The following is a 15,807-nucleotide window of genomic DNA, read 5'->3' as shown; positions in this document are numbered from 1 at the left end:
ACAGTAAAATGAGAGCTATCTATCAAAATTATACATTCATTATTTCAAATGTTTCACTATAGGAACGAAGAGCTCTAGAAAGGCGAATATCTGAAATGGAAGAAGAACTCAAGGTAAATGTACATTCTTAAATTCCTCAAAATTTAATGTTTTTTAAAATTTAGCCATGTACCATGATCATAACGAATATTAGTGCAATCCAATATAATTTTGCTTTTGTAAAAGAAAGTGACATATTGTACCACACAAATTCATTTATGGCACTGTGACTTATAGTTCTTAAAAGTATTCTTGTAGCTTAGTTTAAAAATAGTATTAATGATTTGTTTTATTCCCATTGTGAAAAATACAAGCCATTAAGTTTGGAATGTTGCTTTGAGACTAAACTGAAATCCCCATATAATCCAAAGCTACCAAAAAGGGGTATTTAGTTGACAGTTGTCAGTCATTTTTATTTATTTCTTTGTGGGGGAAAAAAAGATATTCCCAAGAAAACTCAAAAGAATATTCTGCATTGCTCTTTCTTTCACTCTTACCCCCATGGAAACAAAGGAATCATAATTTCAGCTATTTTTATATTTATTATTAAATGTATAGCCCATTTTTCTACTCCTATAAGTGCTCATTTAGAACAATAGAACAGGATGTAAAATGCAAAATATTGAAATTATAATCAATAACATTAGCATCAATTACAGTTAAAAACTTGACTAAAGAGATGCATCCTTATCATTTTCCTAAATAATAGAAGAGTCGGAGTACAAACTCATCTCCTGTTGGAGAGCATTTCATTCTCCCCTTATCCAGCTGGTATTGCAGATAGGCAATGCCTAAGAAGCTGAATGTTTCCTCCAAGTTAAAGAAGCAGTAAAGCTGGATGTCCTCAGTGACCTTCCTCAGTTCTTTCACTTTCTCAGTGGTTTCACATAAATATTAAAGAGCATTAGCAAGATAGAAATCTGTGAGACACCATAGATCAGTGATCAGAATATCAAGCAATAGTCTTCCAGCTGTTTTCTGGACACACACTGATAAAAGGACAAGAACTATTGTAAAGAAGTGCTCTTAATACCCAGTACTACTAAGCAGCATGAAGGGTACCATGTCAATGGTATTGAAAGCTGCTGAGATTTGTATTCCATCCCCACCCCCCATCTAGTAACCAACAATCATCTACCAAGGTGATCATACCATTCTCAGTACCACATTTCAGATAAAATTTCTGATTAAAATAAAGATTGAGCTTTAATGGTAGAGATTATATGGCCATAGAAAGCTTTTTCAGTTCAGATTTTATAATTGGCTTCTTAATTAGATAGAATACATTACTTTTCAAAAAAGTAAGTACCTTTGTTCAACAATAGGGCGATCCATTCTCACAATTTAATCAGACTGAAGGAGCAAAAACCAGGCAAGCAAATGCTGGACACTCATTTTTTCATTCACTCTGTTCACATTCTCCAAGGCCACAAGTTGAAAAGAGGTCATATGAAGAGGTCATACAGTTGGCAAAGTTACCTTCCTATAATTGCCCCAACATTGAATTCAAAATTGTAAATAGTAATGATCATTTAAAAGAACAATGTATGAATACATATCTTTCAATACTCCACAGTAATTGTATTGCCTTTCAGTTTATCTCAAATAACCTTAAACCCTGAATCACACACACACACAAAATCTGAATTACTGCCTTGTGCATTTAAATGCCCGCTTGAGGCATAATCTTCCAAATAAGCTTTCAATATAGATGAAATTCAGTATTAATAAGGCAAAACCAGAAAATAATTTAAAGTGCATTAAGTGAATTTAAGAATAAACAAAATCCCATATTTATGCAGATATCCAGCATATGGTATATAAAGGAGGTTGGTTATTTAATTCCTTCCTTGCCCTACTCATTTCTGAGAAGGCAGAATCTTCTTAGCCTTGCCTTCTCAACAAAAGAGCAAACTAACTCTCCCAAAGAACAAATTAATTTTCATTTCACACTGCATCCAACTACCTATTTGTTAAGAAACCATAGCTTTTGCTAAAGCCCTTTTAAATTTTCCATAGTTTATTTAGCACAGGGGTCCCCAATTCCTGATCTGTGGACCAGCACCAATCCACGGCATGCTAACAACAGGTTTCTTCGATCTGCAAAAAAAACTTTCTCCATGGAACCAGTCTCTGGAGCCCAAAAGGTTGGGGGCTGCTGATTTAGCATAATCAGGCCAACAGTCAAGAAGTGAACAATACCCCAGTCAAGGAATTGTCAAACAAGCTAATAATAAACAGCCCTATCAAAGAATCTCCAAGACCAACACTGGCAGGGCAAGATACTAGAATATAAACTTAGAGCAAACCCCAGCACTGATGGTGTTACCTAGTTTGAGTAATGAAACATATGTAAGAAAATAACCAAGCTCAGATAACACTAAGGGCCCCTCTGAACTTTTATTAGATGATCAGATAATATAATATTTATCTATAAAAATACTTATTTCTGAAAAAAATGTTTATTGTCAAATATCACATTTCTATTTTTTTTTTCTTTTATAGATGCTACCAGATCTGAAGGCTGATAACCAGAGGCTAAAGGATGAAAACGGGGCCTTGATCAGAGTGATCAGCAAGCTTTCCAAATAGAATTTGTTTATTCTCATCAGAGAATCATGGGATTGCACATAATTAGTAACTCCAGTGGACCATAGCATGGAAGTCACTGGATGCCTGGGAAGATTTCTTGGAAACTGTTGTTTTCAGATATTCTGCCAAAAGCCCTTTTACCTGGGTGTGTTTTTTTTAAAACCAGGATCATATTTTCATGTGTTAAAGCAGCTGCTGAGAAGACAAAATGACTGAAAAATCTTGTTTACAGCTACTGCATATAAGGAAAGTGTTCAAGGCCTGATAAGCCTCAGATATTTAACCAGTAAGCCTTAGTTGTACATAAACATGTTTAAAAAAAGCTTTCTGCTATCACAGTTACTTTATTTTGTTGTTTCATCACTGTTTCTGGTTTTTCTCCCTTATTTTGATTTTTTTTAAAAAAAATATCTAAGTTTGGATTTGTGTGTTCCCTTCTAATTATTCATGTACCAGATTTTTTCTTTGTACAGTATTCTCACAGCTTTATATATACAGAGACACACATTCTTTAGAAATACTACAGTGTAACTAACTAATCCTGTATTTTTCAGTCATCCACCCCAAAACCAGAGCGGTTTCAAGGAACCTTGCTTTCACAGTTGTGCAATATGCATTTATTTCTATGAAAGCTGCTTTAAAAAGTCAACTGAAAATAGATTATTTGAAATTTTTTGTCTCTAGCCTCAATTGGTCACTTTTTTAAAAGAAAAGAAAATGGACTGTAGTGCAAAACATTAGATTCTGTAACCTTCACATTAATTTTAGTAGGTACTGAGTGATGCTGTATATATTAATATATATTGTTTGGATTTTTCAGACACACAAAATATGCTTGAATAAAAATTCTCTGTTTGCAAATACAGTAAATTAGGCTACCCCAAATTAAGTGAATATATATTCATTTTTTTATGATTTAAAGTTTAGAAAAATGAGTTATGGAGCCACTCTTCAAAAATATGTCTAATTATAAAAAAGCCTTTTCCTTCCCAATTTTCATTTGAATAGTGTTCACTTTAATAAAACTTAAATAGAACATATTCATTACATTTCACATATCTTTATTTGAGTACATCCAAACCTGTTGTGCTAGTCAAAGTAAACTTCAAAGGCATTTGAAAGCTCAGCCTTTTATTTTATACTTGCACTGCTGTTGCCATGTGAAGAGGACCTCGGTTTAAACCATCATCAAATTAGATCATTTTATACATTTCAGTGGCCTTCTAAAAAGTATTCCAATGAAGATAGCTTTTGTTAGAAAAGAAACAGCTTTTATATGTTCTCTAAAACTATTAAATACAGCTGTCTTATTGGCCTACAGACTAATGCCTAAAAATCACTGAACAGTTCAACCGCTAAAATAAATTGTACATTGTAAAGCTTACAGTAGCTATTGTATTATTGATTGTATACTATATTAAATGTGAATTTGTACCCCTTCATTTTAAAAGGTCATTGTGTTCTACTGCCTACTTCTTGGGGAACTATTTCATTTTGGGGTGGAAAGAAGAAGGATCGGGTTGACCTAAGTTCCCTTTGTGGGCTGGGCAGATGTGAGAATGGGAAGAGGTTTTTTTTTTGAAGATGTTGTAACATTTTGCTCTTACTACCAAGCTCAGGATTCTTGATTCTAAGGTACAGTACGAGGATAGTTCTGGGGTATCTTGTTACAGGTTAGATCTTTATAACTTTAAAGATGGACATGGTCTTTCATGCTCTTAAGCTAATAAACAAACCAAGCAGAGAATTGTTCTATCTGAGTAACTGCAACATGCTGAGAAATGTTGTGGATTGGTTGGGCATACTGTGGATTATATTTGGTAATGTTTTGGATGCCTGTGAATGATTAAATATGTCTCTAATATTTTAGTGTTTTTATATATAGGTTATTTATTCTTTCAAAACTGGCTACTGTGTTGCATTGATTTTATTGGTAGTATTGAGCAGACCTTGCATCTGCATGAAACTTTGCAAAACCCACTATTTTGCAAAAAAAAATGTATTTTGACATATACAAATAAAATGAATAAAATAATTTCAAATGTGTGAATTTTAATGAAAATACATTTGAAAGATGTGAGTTTAATATTATTTACCATTATAATACCAGGGGGCATTTTTTTCACTGTTTCACTTTTTAGAGATTGTATTTGCACATCCAAAGGCATCAGTGGTGGTATTCAGCTGGTTCACACCGGTTCTTGCGAACCGGTAGCAAGGATTTGGCGTGGGTCGCTGAACTGGTAGTAACTTCTGGCTGGCCGTGCTCCCAACCAGGTCGCTCAGTCACTCACTTGCCCCACCTGCTTGATGCCCGATGCTCGCCCACCCAGTCACTTCTTAATGTTTTTTTTAACCTTCTGACAATCAGCTGTTCCTATGAAGAGCTGTGCCGGGATTCCCCTCGCTTCTTACTGCTTCGCCCAGCAGGCTTCCCTGAGGCCCAGGAAGGCAAAAAATGGAGGGAGGGGGCATAGCAGCACACACCCCGCCTCTCCATTTTTTGCCTTCCTGAGACCCAGGGGAACCTTCTGGAAGCAAAAACACTCCCCAGAGTCTCCCCTGAGGCCAGGAAGGCCCAAAAAATGGGGTGGGATGCTGCAAAAAATTCACACTCACCCAATCACATGGCCACACCCACCTAGCCACACCCACAGAACCAGTAGTAAAAAAAATTGAATTCCACCACTGATAAGCATGTAGGTAAAGCCACAATTGGAGAAAGGGTTTACAGAATTTTACATAATTCTGCCTGCATGCACAAGCTACATGCAAAGAAGTTTCTATATTTTCTAATGGTAAAAAATGTGCAATCCTACTTGATTAAGTAACTGAATTCTGTAGATGAATTTATTAGAGGCTTTATATAGATTATTTTAATCTACATTTAAGCACCCTTTTTATTCCAACATATCAATAAAGGCTGAATCTATAATTACAATGGATTTCTCAGTGGAAATAATATTTTGCTATCTCTAATTCCTAAATAATAAAAACATAATTTATGTAGCATATTTCCAAAACCATAGTGAATAGTATTTTTTTTTCATGTAGTTACTATTTAAAAAGCTTGTATGGCATAGGAAAAAAAGCTTATACGTTGAATAGCAATTGCATTGAATTGAATTTCATAATCATTTCAGTGGGAAAACTGGTTTTCTTAATATATCAGCTAATAGAAGTGGAGTATTGTAAAGAAGCAATAGTGAATAAGTCTCAAATCCTGTGTTGTGGGAATGTTATGTTGGGCAATACGCCTGCTGATAAATGCCGTACTCGGAACACAAGGTCAGAAACTTTGCTTTGGAGGAAAATTGCCCTTAAGTAGGGGGAAAAGACATAGTTGTGAGTACTGTATAATTTAGCAGCACATGTGTGGTATGCAGTAAACAAATTGTCCTTCTAAAAACACAGTGGGCCTTTTTTAATTAAGTAAAGTCAAAGCATTTTTGTTTTAAAAAAGCAAAACAAGAAAAAAACCCTCTGGGTTTTTTTTCAGCAACAAAAAGTTAAATCAGCAATAACGAGCAAACTTTTTTAGTATTACTACTGAATTGTTTTTTGCATTTGTATATTATCAGACTTGGTGAGAGTAGAAAAACACCAAGTTAATACTAAAAAAATGTAAGCATGCCTGCTGTTCAGATACAGTTTCAGACATTTAAGTTCAACGTGATTTGGAAACTTATTTGATGTATTCATGATTCTGCTGTAAGTATGTGAAGAACCATCTAGCACAGTGTTTTTTAATTACTGTATTTTGAATTTCCTGACTCTAGGTTTAGGTAAAATAATTTTATAAATGCTATACTGCCTGCAATCCACAAAACAAATGCTTTTTCATATCCCTATTGCCTCAGTCTTATTACAAAAATTATCAGTTTGACAGGATAAGGAGGAATACCATTAGTTGAAATATAGTTGTACTAATATTGTGCTCAATAGGAATCAGTGTTGCATGGAACAACAACTATTTGATAATCTATTTAATATAATTTCAATGCCTTCTGGCACTGCAACTCTTCTCATAGCAAAGAAAGAGATTGGTGGAATAATGTTTCTTTACTGCATAACTGATATTTACAAATTGTGGGTATCCTACTGGAATTTTACCTATGTTGAAAGTTTATGCAACACTCATGGAAGTTAAATTTCATCTGCTACCCAGACTTTTTAAATCTTCTTAAATAAATGAACCCAGTCTAAACTGAGTCATTGGTATAAAGTCTGATCTGGTTCAGAAGCAGTTTTACTAAACTAAATGGTTGTGTTATAAGCCCTCTTTAAACAAGCAAAGGAGAAAGCTACCATCAGACATTGATGGACTGTGGAGTAATCCTGACTTTGCCTTTTAACAATTTGCTATATACCCTATGATTATATGCATTTCTTTAAAATGAATCAGGCGTTGAGTGACAAACCCTTCCCTCCTCATATAAGTATATGATTCCAATATATGGATCATATCTTGCCAAAACTGGGCTCTTCCTCTGCTTTAGAATCTGTCTTAAATAAATGATTGGTTCTTAAAGAACATAATTATCATTAAAAGTATATGAATTAATTGAAGTTGGATATTTCTGGAAGAGTTTGAACTTTCCATACAGTACTTTTTTAGACTTTGATACATTTCTGTTCCTGTACAAATAAATGAAATTGCCCTTGTAACTGCTGCTGCTAACAAGCAACTTTAAATCGTGGCAGAAAAAGGTATTCAAAACTGGGACAGCAGGTGGCATGCATGAACTTCTTTTTAAAAAGTAGTTACATTATCACTAGAGAAAGATGTTTCAGAGTACCATAAGCAAATGTGTTTATGTATACTATATCAAAATAGGTTTTTTCCTCAAAAACAACTGTTCATTTTTACAGCATTTTAAGTCAGAATGTGTTCTGAAATTTAGCATGTTTTCAGATTCAAGAGTAGATGCAATAATTAGTAATGCATAATAAAAACATTTCTCCACTGGTGTTAGGACTACATTTTCCAGAATTGCCAGTTGGCCTGGCTTGTGTTTCACTAAAAAGTTATTTGCTGTTTCCAATAGTACTTCAGCTTGTGTATGTTATACTCTCCTACTCAGTCCATTTTGTGTTTAATGACGTAGGTTAGAGAGTTTAGGTCTCTGTAAACTCACTGTTTTGAAGTATCAGAATATTTTTGGCTTTTTCCAGACTGGCACAGTTCTTCTTATCCTCAGTCTTATGGCCTAATTCTACATTATGTGAAATATGTCTTCTGGCTTTTTTCTCTTTTAAGGAAAAATCATTGTTAGAACTCTTAGAGAAGAGGCTATCCACACCCTTCCCTGCCCTCCTTTCTCCAATCCAAATTATCTGCAAACTATTTCCTTTCAAGCATGTTTGAAATATGGCATAAAGTTGGAAGAAAGAAACAAGAATTTAGAGAAACTGGCATATTAAGAAAATAGTCCATCCTTCTCAACTCTGCATTCACCTCCTTCACCTTTCATTCAACTATGCACTTAATTATTGTTCATTTATTCTAACAAATATTCATACAAGTTTAAGTTCATAATCTTGCTGCATCACACACATTTCTGCACAGAGCAAAAATCCTAGTGCTGCACAATTTTTTTGGTAGGAAGTTATCATTGTGCATGTTCTTGGCTATGATTTCACCTTTTGCTTCAGTTCAAACCACCATTATAGCAACAGTATTTGGATGTGGGTGTTTGTGTTACTGTTTTCAACCATAGTGAAGATATATGATTTTCCTCCTCCCCCATAACTACTTGATTTGTAGTGAATATTTACCAAGCAGTGGCATCTGCATGGGGAGCAAAGGTGGGGGTGGGGGGCGGAGACAAACTGATAGAAGCATTGCTGTGACACTAGCCTTGCTCCTTTTCTATCTGCACTGCAACAATCCATGAATAACTAAACGGGGGGTGAAGCATGCAGCACAATGTCATATTCCTTTACTTATCCAAAGTAATTCCACCTATGGTATTGATACCTGCCTTCTACCACTATTGGGCAAGTTAATTGGCATTTTTTTGAACCAAAGAAGAAAATTGCAAATTACTTATTGTATCCATGAAGTGCCAGGAGATGAGCAGGGCAACCGCAAGGGAGAGGTCCAACGTGTCATCCATCCTGAGTCCCTTCGCACCCACAAGTTCTAAGCCCAGCCCACCATGAATTCCATTGACTCTTTTCTGCCACCAATTTGCTTTGACAGTTAGTAGTTCAAATTCTGATAGAGAGCATACACTTGCAATAAACATTTATGTTCATTTCAAGTGCCTGGTCTTCTGTTTTTACTGTGGTTGACAATAGATGCTTAACAAACTCCAAATGCAGCTATGATTCTGTATTGGATTATTTCATCACTTAAATCTAATTACCTTTCCTTGAGCTATCTCTTCTGGATACAGTATATGCTGAGTGTACTACATACAAAGAGGTGCCAGAAGAGTGGCATTAGACACTCTGGAGGTTGTCTAGTGAGTTCTGAAGTTCACCAGACTCCTCTTCCTGCTTCTTATTTACTGATAACATTCTTGAAGGGGAGGCTATTCAAATATTCATGTATTCTTATTCAAGTTATTTTTTAACATTGATTTGCAGTACATATGTACAGATATTTTGAATGTGCACTTATAATTATGTATTTTATTTTATTTAAAACATTTGTATAGCCAGCCATCTTATAACCAACTCAAAGTGACTCACATTTTCAGTTGAATATTAATGTGGGAATTAAACGTTTGGAAACATAAATGTTTGTTATTTCCCTTTTAAAAAATATTCTAGCTCCCTCTACAAATTTAGGATTGGCCAGTCCAACTAATTGATGCTCAAAAGACATTATGATTTTGGTTCACCACACTTGTTATTTCTCTCCAGATCTGGGCTGTTGTTCAGGAGCTCACTTTCTTAGCCATTTAGACAGTCATCACTTCTTACAAATGAAAATTCCAACATTCTAATTGTCAATTGGGATTCCCCAGGAGAATCCAAAATGGTTTATAAACTCCATGTAAACCATTTGTGGATGCTGAGGTTTTTGGCTACCATATATACTCGAGTATAAGTCGACCCGAATATAAGCCGAGGCACCTAATTTTACACAAAAAAACTGGGAAAACTTATTGACTCGAGTATAAGCCGAGGGTGGGAAATGCAGCAGCTACTGGTAAATTTCAAAAATAAAAATAATTAATTTGGGAAACGATCTCACTATCATGAAAGGTTTAATTGATTCACTAACCCAAAAGAAGAAGATGATGATGACAGCGGGAGGCAGGAGTCACTCTCTTCCCCTCCCTCGGAGGCCCCCTGAGTCAGGAGTCACTACCGCCGGCGCGGCCCCAGTCCCGCCGCCTCGGGAAGGGAAAGGCAAAGCGCTTTTTGCCTTTCCCTTCCCGGCTGGGGCTGTTGGGAGTCGCTGCCGCCGGAGGCCGCGACTCCACACCATTTTTTTTTTCAGAGGGGAATCTGACTCGAGTATAAGCCGAGGGGGATTTTTTCAGCACAAAAAATGGGCTGAAAAACTAGGCTTATACTCGAGTATATACATTAGTTATTTTTAGAAATCTTTTGGAGGTTTCTATCTCCTGTGCTTGTTTCTCTCATGAATTATATGCTTTGAAAGCAGATCAATATTGTAATTTTATAGTAATAAACTGGATCTTTAGCACAATATTTTTTTCTCCACCAAACACTTGTTGAATCAATTAGCTGTAGTTCTGTGAAGTTTCTTTTTTACTGTCTTTTAATTGTCTTGAACTCTTCATTCCCTGAAGATTTATAAAAGATTGGGTAGAATACACAGTGGAGTTATTTGTTCAGGCTTCATATCTATTTTTGTGGTATGAGAGATCCAAGAAGAGATTGCCAATATCAGGTTAGTATTTGGTTTTCATTACTTTTCATTACTTGGTCCTCTGCTTCTGATGTAGCTTCATCTGATCTTTACAAAGCCGGTTATGTGGCCATAAGCTTGTACATTCTTGAGGCATTTTCATTTGGATATCACTACTGGACTAAATGTTTCTTTTGGCAGGACAGTGTTATTCTTTATGCCGATTTGACTGATTTCAATTGAAGTAAGATTTGATAAATCTATGTGTGTCTTCAATGTCTCCAAATATGTACATGCCAAAAAATTTAACTGTTGTAACAGTTCAGAGGGAAAATATGGGAAATATATGCAGGACCATATACACTAGAACAGTGGTGGCTAACCTTTTTGGGCTCCTGTGCCAAAAATTATGTGCACGCTTGCGTTCACGCGCTTGCATGCCAGCACCCAGAAGGCAATGCGCACCCCCCCTGCCCCTTGCACATGAACACACAATCCCCCCGTTAGCCTTTCACATCTAAGGCAGTATAGATTATTTCCACAGATATAGATGAAAATATTTGCTTAATCCAAACAAAATAGGCCTATAACTACACTTGAAATATTACCCTGAAACCAAACATAAAAGATTCACTTGTGAATGGTAAGACAAAGCAATAATTAGCCCAATTTATTAGGGAGTTATTCATAACAAGCAAGGGATAGCTGACTAAAATAAGGGAACTTGTTTTACTATAACCTTTCAGTCATATAAAGTGTATATGTGCATATTATACACAATTAGGTTAAGTAGCATTATTAGTCAGAAAGAAATTGTAATTCAGTAAAAATAAACATTAAGAATGAATAAATTATGATATTCCATAATTATCTAAAATGGAATCTGGACTTTGTTTCTGAGAAGACTTTTAGATGGTTACACATGCCTTATTTAATTGGCATAGTTCTAAGCTTAGAAACACACTTTTTTTGCTAGTATCAAGTAATAATACCAAGACCAAATCTGGGTTCTTATATCATGATGAATTATAGTGGAGTTGCGTAGTATGGGGTTAGAATGTTACATGAAGCTATCCATTGTAATTTAATCAACCAGTCTTCAGAGAGGGAACTTGGGGGTGCTAGACTCAAAGAAATCATGTATTATATTTCTTCTACTTTTCACATTTCCATAATTGCAAAGTTTAAATAATAATTAGCTTACAGAATCAAATTTCCTATTTAATATAAAGTGACACTCTTTCTTATTAAAGATTCAAAATTAAAAATAAGCATCTTGCAGTAACTAGCTTTCACGTTTCTGTCTATATTTTTAGCTTTGTTTAAACATGTGTTTGACTAAGAGCATGTCTATGTGTTTTTGTTGCAAACTGTTTTCATTTTTAACCAATCTTGCTTAAATTGTTTAATGGCTAAGCATTACAAACTGGACAAAAGGTAGATCTAGCCAAGATCAAGTTAACTGTTCCTTTAGTTACAACTTAATACAAAAACAACATTCCAGAAATTTACCAGAAAACTAATACAAAAATGTGAAAGCTCCAAGAGCAGTTAACTGAAATGGAATGGGGGTGAAAAGAGATGGAGGAGTTAGTGTTTACAAACTTGTAAAAACATGATTCTAATGTGAATTGAAAATGAGCCAATAACTGTTGGATTGATATTAATATCATGGGCATTTTCATCTTTGAAGCTAGAAGGTGGCAACTGCTGGAATGTGATGTCTAAGGCTGAGGCAATTAAACAAGTTAGAACACACCTAAATAATAGCTCCCTTGCTTGGTACTGATGCAAGCAAATTCTTTTAGAAAGTTATGTCTTTAAAAAGAATAGTTACAGCTATATCACAAAAACATATTTGGGCTGTACTAATTTTGGCTTTAAACAATGCAATGAGATGCTGACATGTGGCCAGATTGCTTTTAGGTTCTATAACTAGGTTCTATAATCCAGAGCAAAATAATTACCTGCCAAGTTAGAAACAATATAACCCTTACATATGGAAATAATTACTTCTTTTTACAGGATATGTTTTTTACTTCATATGTTATTTTATTATTTGAATCCCACTTTTATTATTTTTAAAATAACTCGGAATGACAAACATATTATTTCTAAAAAAATTCATATGCCACTATATGACATCTTCCTCCTTAATGAGTTTGGGCATAATATAAAGATGCAGTAAAACTACATACTGGAGCACTGAAAGCAAGACAGCTACAAAACGCAGAACTAAAACAGGTTGCTGATGAACACTGAGTCTATAAAGAGTAAGATGAAATCTATAATTTGGTAGTAGAGGAACAAGTAGACCTGGCATCAGGGGTGGGATTCAAATTTTTTAACAACCGGTTCTATGGGCATGACTTAGTTGGTGAGCATAGCTTGGTGGTCATGTGACTGGCTGGGTGTGGCCAACTCAACCTCACTCACATCGAGGCACGCATCTCCTCGCCTGGCCTCATGACTGTGGGGATGCTGCAAGAGTCGTAAGTGTGAAAAACGGTCGTAAGTCACTTTTTTCAGTGCCATTGTAACTTTGAATGGTCACTCCACACAAGCAAAGTACCAGCAAAGGAGGAAAAAAAAACTCCAGAGAAGTTCCAGAGACAGGAAGTCTAGTCCTGCCAAGAATGTAATAAGGGTTAATGGAGAGACAGTTTCTGTAAGCAACACCAGAATGTTTCCTTCCTGCCTTTCTTACAGGATTAGGCCAGTAATTTCTTCTAATAACCGGTTCTCCGAACTGCTTAGAATGTTAACAACCGGTTCTAGTGAATAGGTACGAACCTGTAGAATCCCACCCCTGCCTGGCATGTAATATTGAACTCTAATCAGGCAGAGATGGGGAGCCTGACCCTTTGATGATCTGTTCAGGGTTCCAGGTACTACAGAAACCATGAGCCTAAGATTGAAAAAGAAATTTGTGTCCAATAGGAACACTAGTAATAATCAAGTATATGAATTTATATATGAATTTGGCCACAGGAACAAGTTGGTCTGTTGTCAGTATAGTGCCTCTCCCACTATTCGCAATAGCCCTTCAGGGACTTTTGGATTGTATATGTGAACTGGACTTGGGATTCATTGGGTAGTTCATGTTCAGGCCTACCTAATAACAGTAATAGTGGTGAAACTATATACTTTTTTACCCGTAGCTTTCTTCAGAGTAACTCAAACTCTTTTAAGAGGATGATTAAAACACTTTAAATAAATAAATACAGAAAGCAGTACACTAAAGAAGCAGAGTAAATAAGAAAATATTGAATCATTCATAATCAAGATTTAAATTGTATACATTCTAAGTATATTATTGCCCAATATGATTAAAAACCCTGGATGAATCTAAACGAAGTTTTCCAAAATGACAATCATATGCCTCACAATGGAGCTCAAATAGCATTGAAGTGCTTTGCAAGTACTTCACCCACACAACAGACCTGAAGGGTTTTCTTTCATGGTTCTCCATGAATGCAACTAGGGAGGAATTTGTTTTTTTACTACTGTCACTGTTACAGCATAAGCCGTATAATGGTATCTCCACTCTATTCTGACATATTCATCCCTGTGTACATAGATATGGTTCAAAATTCTTGATCTTATGTTTCATCTTTTATAAAAACTCTGTGTACCATGTAGCACTACAGGCTTTATTGTGGGACATAAAACACTTAAAAGCCACAATATCTAATGCTGATTATTCCAAATCTCATCCCAGTTGCAAGAAGATGATCTACCAGATTTGGGAGGGGGGAAAAAACTGTTCCAGAGCTATCTGGAAACAATCATATAATCGGGCAGATGAACTTAAACTAGATCCTACCTTGTGGAAAAAAACATGCTGCAACAATCCAAGCCTCACCAGGAAAGTAACATACCAGCCCAAATTGTGCCAAATCTCAATTATCAGGAATGAATAAAGCAACAATAAAGTTGTTTCTATTATATAAAGCCTATGTTTCTATTTTATTAAAAAAAATCTCTTATGTGTAAGCCTGGTATTAACTAATATCATGATGGGTAGAAGACATCAATATGTATGGGTTTAACTCACAAACTGAAGAATATGGAAGATGGAAATTTGGAATATAAAGGATAAAATAGTAAAGTGTATGAATTGATGAATAATAAGAAACTGATTTCTGTGAAACTAAGAAAACTTGTGAAAAATGTAATGGATCTGAATGAAGGTGGTCTGAACTTTTAGAGTTAATAAATACATGCATGGAAATGAAAATGCAGGTTTAAATATAAATGAAAAAGCTATAAGAAAGGATAAAGTGGTATCACTGTTGTGACCATGTCTGAAAATAGGAATTCCCAGGTTATGCCCTAGTGAATGATGATAAGGAAAGCCCCAGGAATGAGTTCTGAGGAAAATTGCAACATTCTGTTTGAGTCCAATCCATAAAAAAAGTATATGATCATAGGTGAAATTAACAGATAGATGAGGATCAAAAATGGATGTGATTTGGTTAGGCAGTAGCCTTGAAATTAAGGCATGTGTTTGCATTACATCTATTCTTGCCAATTGGAAAAATACTATTGTTCCTCCATACAAAGGAAAGTATACTAAAATGAATGCAAAGACAACAGAACTATTAGCTTATTATTTATTATTTTTGTTACTTTAATTTTATGTATCAATTCCTCCAAATGGTCGTAAAGCTAATTTTTCATCACCACTGTAACTGTGAATTCCTCAAAATCTCCAAGACTATCTTGAAATTATAATAATAATGAATTTTGGTACTTATTTAAGTTATCAGCATTATGCAAATTAAACAAAGTTTATCTATATTTATTGATTTATAAAATTTAATTCACTAATCAAATACAAGGGTATAACAGTCTTTTTTGCCTGTTCTTTCGTTTGTGACATTTTATGTCAAGATTTACTATTGTAGCCTTAAGAGCTAGAAAAAAGAACAGTATGTGAAAAGTATGTGATCCTATAGATGTTTAAGGGAGGTTTATTTCCATGAAAATTATATAGAATTTCAGTTCAGTTTTGTACAATATTCATGTGGAACTAATAAGCAAGATATTAAAGTACACAAAACCATCATGATCCAGTCTTCTTAAATATAAAAAACCCATGTCACTACTTTCTGTACTAGTATCACTTATGTCTTTGGAAAAAAGTTTAGACCTGCATTTAGCTTTTTAAGAAATCAACAATACTGCATAGTAATATTATATAATGTATGTATGGATTATATTGCTGCCATTTGGAGGACAAATACAATCAAATCTGTCATCTCAAATCAATACAGCTCAAAGCAGACTCTTCTTACAACTCTCCATCAGTAATAGCCGATTGTATCTTTCAATCCCAGGCT

General features: G+C 35.0%; 1 protein-coding gene and 1 long non-coding RNA gene across 4 annotated transcripts in view; one reads left to right on the top strand and one right to left on the bottom strand.

The window, feature by feature from the left end:
• The window catches only part of PPP1R12A (protein phosphatase 1 regulatory subunit 12A), a 106,872-nt gene extending 102,206 nt beyond the window's left edge, over window positions 1-4,666 (top strand). For all 3 annotated transcript variants that reach the window (XM_026667693.2, XM_026667692.2, XM_087968031.1), the window contains 2 exons: window positions 63-113; window positions 2,545-4,666. In XM_026667693.2, coding sequence (XP_026523478.1) covers window positions 63-113; window positions 2,545-2,631 — 138 coding nt within the window. In that variant the 3' untranslated portion in view covers window positions 2,632-4,666. The remainder of the gene's footprint in view (window positions 1-62; window positions 114-2,544) is intronic.
• Window positions 1-15,807, bottom strand: part of LOC148130186 (uncharacterized) — a 39,099-nt gene that overhangs the window by 19,101 nt on the left and 4,191 nt on the right. The window lies entirely within an intron of this gene.

Source organism: Notechis scutatus, chromosome 6 (genome assembly GCF_049901735.1).
Source record: "Notechis scutatus isolate UNSWTSFEM ecotype Mainland chromosome 6, rNotScu1.2, whole genome shotgun sequence".
Classification (NCBI taxonomy): domain Eukaryota; kingdom Metazoa; phylum Chordata; class Lepidosauria; order Squamata; family Elapidae; genus Notechis; species Notechis scutatus.
Note: the sequence above shows the minus strand (reverse complement) of the source record. Positions and strands in the feature narration are given on the sequence as shown.